The 10,308-nt window shown below is 39.3% G+C and overlaps 1 protein-coding gene across 5 annotated transcripts in view; it reads right to left on the reverse strand.

Moving 5' to 3' along the window:
• Nucleotides 1–2,548: 2,548 nt before the first annotated feature.
• The window catches only part of TTBK2 (tau tubulin kinase 2), a 175,525-nt gene continuing 167,765 nt past the window's right edge, over nt 2,549–10,308 (reverse strand). For all 5 annotated transcript variants that reach the window (XM_017516319.2, XM_037734169.1, XM_017516323.2 and 2 more), the window contains one exon: nt 2,549–5,829. In XM_017516319.2, the coding sequence (XP_017371808.1) occupies nt 5,367–5,829 (463 nt within the window). In that variant the 3' untranslated portion in view covers nt 2,549–5,366. The remainder of the gene's footprint in view (nt 5,830–10,308) is intronic.

A 10,308-nucleotide genomic window follows, 5' to 3' on the forward strand; every position in this document is an offset into this window, starting at 1 on the left:
TCAGCATCACCAGTGGACATACACTCTGTGCCCATGCTATCACTAACACTTCCAGCCAAAGAGGAGGGAGAAACTGTTAAATTGCACAGGGCGATGAGAGGAAAGGCTTCACTAATTTTACCTGTTAAGACCAAACATCCAGCAAAGTCTGAGAAAATATGCAAATCATTACTGCATTTTTTTTTCTACTCAATGTCTTGAGATTGTATGGAAATTCAAGGTGACCTGATCTTGTCACATACTTTAACTTTCTGATCCAAATTTGCTGAAAGGGAATAAACATCAAGCTTACACATTTTTTAAAGAAGGAGCAGATAATCACAACTGAATTAGAAGACGGCTTAATGGGCATGCACTTTATTTTTGTTTTACTTTTTAAAATTTCTGTGAGCTGTTCTAGCAAGCTAAAGGGCCAAAACTTTACTGTCATAATTCCATGTTCAGCCAGGGATTTTTCAGAGAGTGAGGTGTGCAGCGTCCAGATTCCCCTTTCTGTGGATAGGGATCCTTGCCCCGTGTCTTGAACGTACCTAAGAACTACAGGAATTCCCCATGTGCCTCCTACAGTTTTTCTGGTAGTGTTGGGCAATGGATTCTGAAGGTTTCTGAAACTTTGCTAAATTCCTCTTAATTCCAGAGGGAAGGCCAAAATACTGAGAATATACTCAATGATATGATGAGTTTCCACTCTACTTCCTTATCCTCAAGACACACACCAGAGTTCTACTGGGTGAGGACAGGGAAGTATGATGTCCCGACACACCCTCTTAGGGTTTTCATGCATTAATCCCCCCATATGAGCTGATGCTTGGAACTGCCTTTAGTTCTCTAAGTAAAAGTCTAAAAATGCACCTGTGGTTTCTGAACTTGGTTATATACTGATACATAAGGACTACCACAGAAGTTACATGCCTTAATCCTGTAATACTTTTGTGTGGTATCATCGAGAAGTAGTTATTCTGCTAATATATTGTCTACAGAATGAAACCCCAAGTTACACAGCGCAATAGTATTCATCAAGCACTCCATCTCCGCAGGTTACACAGGTGCTAAAGTATCTCTCCCCTTAGGCAAAGTCCAGACACATCTGTGGCAAGTGCACATAAACAAAAATGGGCAAATTTTGAAAGTGAATGTAAACAACTTAATTCCAAAATACATAAACATGACAGAAAAAATGGTTCTCTAACATAGGCCATATTTTTATCAATATAAAGGAATGAAAGAAGTTTTTAAATACAAAAAACTTTGATCTTCAAGACTAAATCCAGACTTACCTACAAATAAATAAATGTTCCAACAACCAGGGGAAAATGCGTTTTTTTCCTAAGTCTCACTAAATCGTTCTGCATTCTGGATCTTGCTTCTCCTATCACCAATTCCTAATGTTATGTTAGGAATGTAGAATTGTCTGCTCTTGGGGAAAAAAAGCATCTGTTTTTAATTCAAAGCTCTCGAGTATAGAAAAACTATGGTTTTAGCTATCTGTGTGTCTGGGTTTATAAAACATGCACCAATGTACACTTTTTCCTTATAGATTGAATGCAACTATGGAAATATTAGCATAAAATATGTGGCCTGGAAGGAATCTCTGATGACACTGAAGAACCTCAAGTTCCCAACATGGCTAGGAGCTAAGAGAAGGAGATACTGCACATCTTGAAAGCTGAATTAGCAGCTGAGATTTTAGTATTTGAAAGCAAATAACATAAAGCGAGTAATGACTACAGTGGGTCTCAGATACCATTTTGCTACTTATTTAGTACTCAATTAACTTGGCAACTTTTACAAAAAATATTCACATCACAATATGCACTTAAAAAACAGTAACTGTAATGATGCCATTGTCAGCAAGGCCAGCTTGCACACCAGAGTTAAGAATAGGAGTGCCTGTCTGCCTAGGGTTTAACATTCAAAGATATGTATCATCTGTGTTTTAAGGTTAAATTTTATATGACCCAGTTTTCCTTCTCTGTTCACTACACACTAAAATTAAATGCCTCTATGCTGTGCAAGAAATCACTTTGTATGATTTTACTGTTTCAACCAATCCACAGACCCTGGGGACTTGGTAGAAGAATTCAGGAGAAGTGCTACCTAAAATGATTGAGCTATTGCTATTTCTACCTTCTGTTCAACTCAAGTACTTCCAGGGACTAGACGAGGGAGTGTGAGGGCAACTGTGACTGACTCTAGGTAACCAGCTATTCTGCTGTGACAGAAGAAACCAGGTAATACCTGATTTTCAAAAGGTAATTTTAACTCTGCCCTATACTACTTTTAGTATAGTTTGGCCTCACCTTAATAGCCATATCCCTCATCTTAGGTAGAAAAACCAAACTGGTTTAAAATTACTTGATCTATGTCACTGAAACCTGAAATATGCCATCACTAAGAAAGACCCCAAATAAAAAATAAAGAACTAAAAAACACAACCAAACCAAATCGACCACAAAACTCCATTCTCTGTATCATACTTTAAAACAAAAATAGAAATCCCTGTGTCACAAATGCTTGCTCAGGGCTGTCAACTTCTGTTTTTCGCCTGAGAGACATCTAACATCTAAAAGCACAAACTATGCTTGTAAAAACCAAAAAGTAAATCTCTACATAGGACAGTACTTATAAGCAGGCCTATTGATACTACCTATGATATAATTAGTCTGTTTTCTTTTGAAAGTATCAGAGCAGAAACATCTTTGGTTAACTCTTTGCTCTACATGCAGTATAAAATATTCTTGCATGATGAGACTGTTTATCTCTGGATCCTGATGAGTTTGTCCACACCATTTAGAAAAGGGGGCAACACACTGGAAAGGTTGGGAAAAAATGGAAGGAATCAAGAAAGAGAGAAAAAATTCAGTTGCCACATTCTCACTGTCAGTTTCAACTGCCAGCAGAGAAATGCCAATAAGAAATAAAATCACATACATGTACCACAGTCATAGCCTCATCAGCTTTTCCAATGATTACTTCTACCATATTTCTGACTAAAGGGGTTGGGATTTAAAGCTAGCTACTTTTAGCACAATTTTGCTAATGCAACAGAAAAAGTATAATTTCTTCATTATCCTCCAACCCTCCTGCCAAAAATGTGAGATGAAAAGAGCAAAGTAGAATGGCAATTTTTTTTTTTTTTTTTTTTACTATCTCCAGTAATGGATATAAGCAAAGAATGGCAATGTTTAAGAGATGTTTTAAAAATCTGTCAGACTCATCATTATCATCCAGTTTATCCACTCTTACTATAAGGAGAGAAATATGTGATTAACATGACAAATCTTTGAACCAGTACACAAGCATGTCCCCATAATTTTTTCCCTATTACAAAATATTTTTAAAATGAAAATTAAATAACCTATCTTGGCTTGTTAAAGACTGCCAATCCTTGGATTGTACATAGGGAAGGCAAGAAGACTCTGAGGTGTCACATGCCAAGAACATATTTTCAGAAAATGAAGATAGGCAAGGCCCAAGTGTACATGAGGCACACAATAGAAAAGGAATTTCAGCATCTGTGATCTTTAAATTACAAATGGAGAATGAGAAAGAATGAGTCTATATAAGCATATGTCTCTCTATATATTTATAAATATTTATATAATTTATCATGAAGACATGCAAGTAGTGTTACAGCAACTATTATACAATATAATACAGAAGGATTGGTCTTCCAATATTACAGTTGCTTCAGATAAACAGCAAATATGTCTTATCTATTGCATCCCTCTGTAGTGTTTGAAACTGGAGAGAAATTAAGATTCCACACTATGCTACATTTCTTTTAAGAGACGTTATATGCCTCAGTAGTGTTTTGAGTTTGTTTTTTTAAAAAGCTCAACACAGATAAAGAGAACAAGAGAAGTTCAGTGCAGCTTCAGGGCAGCTTTGATGCAGCATTAGAAGATGTTCACTTGGGGGAGGAAATGTATTTCTTTTTTTGTTTGTTTCCCAATTCAACCATATCGGGTTTGGCAGCAAATACAAGGTCAAACAAAGCACAGATGTTTGCTAGAAGGCAAATTTCAACAACAAGCAGACCAATTTACCTGACCTTTTACAACACAAAACACCTAGAGAGTATAAAAGAGCCCATTTAAAATGTCTGGTATACTTTCATTTTGCCTGATTCCTGTTAGAAGAGTGAGATTAGAACAAGTATCTTCGTCTTTACAGCTTCATAAATTGAGATTATATGAAAATCAGGCCAAGAAGCCCAAATATTGAACTAAAACACAGGAGAAGCAGGTAATAAAACATTAAAAGAGAAATATTTAGCCTAAATTTATTTCCCCAGATATTAATTCCTTATTGGCTAAATGTATAAAATACAAAGTTTGAGGATTCTAAGCCTCGGTAATACATCTAATTTATTTCTAAATCTCAAGTCATATTCCAAAGCATTGTGCTTCCCTAGTATCATCTTGGAGGCTGATATTAGAAACAGCTGGAACTCAGAAGACTTAAGGAAGCAGTCTACTCTGGTCAGTTTTCTTTCTACTCAAGTTTCTAAAGGAGGACACTTAACAGGGAGGAAGGGGGTTCTTCTATCTTGAAGGCTATTCCCCCACATTTTCTTTCTCTCCCTAAACACTAAATCCTGCAAAGTAGCTCTAGTTAGACTTTTCTTTCCTTTACCTAAGTTTCTTATTTTTCATAATAAAAACATAGTAAGTTAAGAACTGTTGCTCTAAAAAAAAAATCAGGGAACTAAAAAAAAGTAATTGGATTTGAAAGTACAATTAGGACCATAAAATAAAAGCAGAAAGACTGAATCAAATAAGACATACTAAACTTAAAAAAAATCTGAAGTCCAGGGAGGGTACTAGAAATGAGGCAAAGTAAAGGTGCTCATTCTCAATACACAAAATAAACACACATGCCAAATATACGGTACTGGCTCCCTGGCAACAGACTTCTTACATAATACAGTATCTGATCAATGACTCTGCAGGGTGGGAAAGTTTTGAATGAAAATATCAAACAAGAAGTTTCACTTTTGCTATTTAATCTTTGAGGTGAAGCTTAAATAAATTAGGCAAACTCCCTAAAATTCCATTCTGTCTCCTGTCCTCAACTCTTTTGTTTCAAAGGCAGCTTAAAAATGAGAGCTCATATTAATGAGTTTCTCCCCCTTGGATTTTTGCTCTATTTTTTGTACAAAGACATTGATTCCTGATCTGCTTGCTGCCTGCCTTAGGTAATTCCTTATCATGTATTTATGTCTTCTTATAAATAATGATCATGTTACTTTCTTTTGCAAGAGAAGATCAACACTGATTTTTTTAAACAGACAGTACAGGGACACACATGCATCAGGGTTAGGAGGAAGATCTCACACCTTTCAAAGAGATGCAGCCTGGCTCCTATCTGCTGAGTTTACTGGCTGGCTTACTCTTCCCTGGGGTGGTTTTAGTGTTGGCTGAGTGGTGGTGGAGGCTGCCAGATCCTTTCAGGCCATTCTTGCTGGGTTTGCAATGCTCCTGTTGGCAGGACCTCCTGGAGGATGAAGATCCTGAGTGGCTGGGAGGTGACTTGCTTCTCCCCAGATGTGGGGATGAACTCCTCTGGTCATGGTGGGGCCGTCCAGCCCTAGATGGTGAGGAACTAGACGTGCGAGGCAAGGATGAGCTTCGAGGAGAGGCACTGGGACTCCTGCGAGGGACAACTGGACTCTTGGGTGGTGTTTTGGGGTTGTGAGGAGATCCTGGACTCTTGCACTGAGTAGTGCTCCGGGGTTTCTGAGATCCATTTTGAAGAATTTGGGCCAGGCGGGAGAAAAGGTCTGAGTCAGAGTTACTACTCCCTAGGACTTTATATCTGCGTAACCTTAAAAGAACAGAGAAAATATATTTTAATTTTAATTCATTTTGAGTGTGCCTAAAAAGTCACAACGTCCCAAATCATAATGTGAATGATGTGTATGGAAATCAGAAAATAGACTAACAGGATAATGGGTTATTCTTTCATATGCTAGTTGTATGAGCCTGGAAAAATTCTTTAACCTCTCCCAGCTTTCAATGGGAAAACTGTCTATCTCACAGGGTCGCTGGGCAGACCAAGTGCAGTGACCCAAGTACTTATATGAGCATCTGCCACAAAGAAGCCCTTAAATGATATTAGTTACCTTCCTCCTACGTCATGTTTACTCTGCTAATTTTCAGATGAATTTAAGTGTTTCTAGGATGTTAGCATACAAGACAGAGAGTAAACCACATTGTGTAAGGATACTAGGACAGGGATCCTGCAAACACGAAATCCCACAATGTACGTCTTTTTTTAAAATTTTCTTTTTTCTGCCAAGGATCTGTCACCCAGAAGTCTTCAACATGAACTACACTCAGCAAGAGTAGGAACTACAGATAAATGTATATTCTACTCATTTAATAATTTCCAAGAGAAAAGAGTAGTTACTGGTTTCTATGGATCACAGTTTCTATTCCTGTCAATGGTCTGGGATTAAGGAGGGTGGATGCAGGAACTGACTGCCCAACACCCCCCCCATATACCAGCAACTGAGCTTGGGTCTCAGATTTTTTTTTTAAACAGGGTCTTGCTCTGTCGCCCAGGCTGAAGTACAGTGGCGTGATCACAGATCACTGCAGTCTAGACCTCCTGGGCTCATGCAATCCTCCCACCAGAGCCTCCTGAGTAGCTGGGACTACAGCTGTGCACTTGTAGTGCACATCTTGATAATTTTTGTATATTTGTAGAGACAATTTTGCCACATTGCCCAGGCTGGTCTCAAACTCCTGGTCTCCAGCAATCCTCCTGCCTCAACCTCCCAAAGTGCTGGGATTACAAGCATGAACCATAGCGCCTGGCCCTTGGGCCTCAGAATTCTAAGAGTATTCATATGAATCGCAAACATCTCTTCGCCCTAAATGTCTTTCCAGTTTGGCCAAAGAATCAAAGAAAATGGAACATTAAAAAGTGTTTTTATAAACTATAAAGCAATGGTCCCCAACCTTTTTAGCACCAGGGACCAGTTTTGTGGAAGACAATTTTTCCACGATGGGGAAAGGAGGGGCAAGGATGGTTTTGGGATGAAACTATCCCACCTCAGATCATCAGGCATTAGTTAGGTTCTCAAAAGGAGTGCGCAACTTAGATCCCTCCCATGTGCAGTTCGCGCTCCTATGGGAATCTGATCCCACTGCTGATCTGATAGGAGGCAGAGATCAGGTGGTAATGCCTCCTACTGTGGTGTCCTGGGGTGGGGGGGGAGCCTGCTATAAAGCAGTCTACAATGTATTTTAGTGGCAATGCCAACTTATATAGTGAGAATGACCCTAGGGCAAAGAAACAGACAAATAAATAGAACGGAGCATTGAATCCAAAAATATCCCCATGTTTCTACAGGAAATCAGTATTGAGATATCATTAACTACTTGGAAAAAAACTTTGCATCATATGTAATAATAAACTTTAGTCAGACAATCAATTTATACACAAAGCACAAAATTATAAAGGTACTAGAAATTACTACCTTTTAAAAAATATTAGGGTTGAAGTACCTTCCTATGCATGATATAAAACACAATTAATTTAAAAAATCAGTTCCATGAACACTAAACAAAAGGCACTACAACCGAAGTTAAAATTCAGACTAGGATAAAACATCTTCAATATAATTTGCAGAGAACGGAGTTAATTACAGAAAGTAACCCAGGCCGGGTGCGGTAGCTCACACCTGTAATCCCAGAACTTTGGGAAGCTGCGGCAGGTGGATCACTTGAGGTCAGGGGTTCGAAATTAGCCTGGCCAACATGGCAAAACCCTGTCTCTACTAAAATACAAAAAGTTAGCTGGTCACGGTGGTGGGTGGCTGTAATCCCAGCTATTTGGGAGGCAGAGGCAGGAGAATTGCTTGAACTTGGGAGGCAGAGGTTGAAGTAAGCCGGGATCACACCACAGTATCACAGCCCGGATTACAAAGCAGGACTCTGTCTCAAAATGAAGAAAAAATAAAAAGTAACCCAATAGAATGTTTTGACATGAACACAGCCAACAACTCATAAAAGGATCCTCCTACCTCAGCCTCCTGAGTAATAGGGACTACAGCTGTGTACCACCTTTGACAGGCTAATTCTTGTAGCGATGAGGTTTCACCTTGTTGCCCAGGCTGGTCTCAGACTCCTGGGCTGAAGCAATCTGCCTACCTCGGCCTCCCAAAGTGCTGGGATTAGAGGTGTGAGCCACCGCATCTGGCTCTGAAAAGCACTCTTCACTGGTTTACCACCTCCCAATATTTTCCCCTCTTCCTCAAAATATAAACATCCTGTGGTCAAATATATCAAGAGAATATTTAAATAAAAAGCATAGCATGTAGTAGATACTAAAGCAGTCTCTTTAGTATGTATGGCTGTATATAGTAAAGGCCTAGGGAAATCTTCCATAGGATTTTTTTGGTTTAATTCATTATAATGAAGATAAACAGCATTGTTACCAGGGTCCATTTATCAAATCATGGACAATGTATTCTTCACTAGCATTTGACATCATAATGGTATTATGGGACATAATGGGATTCTGACTGAACAAAGCTAGAAAATTACTGATTATCCAAATGCAGTTGGAGACAGGCATAATCTTTACTGCATGCTAGGCAATGTACTAAGTCCTAGATGTATGTGGCTTTATTTCACCCTCCCAAAACTCTTAAGCAAGTATTTTGCCCATTTCATAGATGAGGAAATGGAGGTTCTTACTGCTAGAAAGTAGGACAGCCAAAAATTAACATGGATCAGAGAAAATTCTGGGAAGACAGTAGAGTAGGAAACACCAGGAATCTCTCTCCCCACCTAGGCAACTGCACTGGCAGACTCTTGGAAATCTGGAGTCTACCAAAGGCTTGCAACTTCCAGGAAAAGGCCTGTACTGTCAATTACAGTTAATTTTAGTCTATTTCAGATCTTAGCACAGTAACAGCTACCCATCCCCCATTCTCATAAGGAGTGCACAACCTAGATCCTGGGCGACAGAGGAAGACTCTGTTTAAAGAAAAAATGGCTGGAAACTCCCCAAAAGTCATAAAAGACATGAATATACAACATCTCAGAAGCTCATCCCCAGCCCTGTGGCAGGCAACTGTGCACTTACTTCTGGAGCAGTTTGCACACAGCTTACAAGAACCAGGTGGGCAAAAAGAACCCTGTCCTCCAAATACTGGGGATCTGTGCTCTGATTACTCATTGCTGCCTCTTAGTACAGAAGGGCAGAGAAAGATGTGGATAGTCAGTCTTATACGTTTTCCCCAGTGTTAGAAACTGGTTCTCCTCTGACTGAAGTGACTGCTAGGGGTTTAAAATGGCCAGTGCTCTTTTTTCCCTTCCATCATTTTTTTTTTCCCTTCTTGGGAGCCAGATATTAAAGACTTGTATATTCAAAAGCAACCACATATACTGGGGAAATGAGAAAGCTACTATGTTTATTCGGGAAAAAGTACAGACTCAGAAACGGTCCAAGACCTTAGGTTTACATCTCAGGCTGGTCCTCAGCACAAAGACAGTCTATACCCATCAACAAACAAACAAACAAATTAGCCAGGTATGCTGGCATGCACCTGTAGGTCCAGCTACTGGGGAGCCTGAGGCAGGAGGATCACCTGAGCCCAGGAGTTAGAGGCTGCAATGAGTCATGATTATGCCACTGTACTCCAACCTGGGTGACAGTGAGACTGTCTCAAAACAAAAAGAGGCCAGGTGCCATGGCTCATGCCTGTAATCCTAGCACTTTGGGAGGCCAAGGTGGGCAGATCATGAGGTCAGAAGATTGAGCGCATCCTGGCTAACACAGTGAAATCCTGTCTCTACTAAAAATACAAAAAAGTAGCTGGGTGTGGTGACACATGCCTGTAGTCCCAGCTACTTGGGAGGCTCAGGCAGGAGAATCATTTGAACCTGGGAGGTAGAGGTTTCAGTGAGCCAAGATCATGCCACTGTACTCCAGCCTAGATGACAGAGTGAGACTCTGTCTAAAAAAAAAAAAAGAAACAAGAAACAAAAATAAATAACCCCCAGCAAATCCCAAGGAAAGGGGAAAATCTGATTTTCAGAGTTACCACATTATTAGATTCAAATATCCAATTTTTAATAAAAAAATCAAAACGCATACAGAGAAACAAGAAGATATGATCCATTCAAAGGAAAAAAAAAATAGATCAACAGAAACTGTACCTGAAAAAGACCTGATGGCATATCTACCAGACAAAGACTCTGAAACAACTATCTTAAAGATGCTGGACGAACTAAAGATATAGAGAAAGTCAAGAACACAATGTATGAACAAAATGGAAATATCAATAAG

The sequence above is a fragment of the Cebus imitator genome, unplaced genomic scaffold (genome assembly GCF_001604975.1).
Source record: "Cebus imitator isolate Cc_AM_T3 unplaced genomic scaffold, Cebus_imitator-1.0 Scaffold579, whole genome shotgun sequence".
Classification (NCBI taxonomy): Eukaryota; Metazoa; Chordata; class Mammalia; order Primates; family Cebidae; genus Cebus; species Cebus imitator.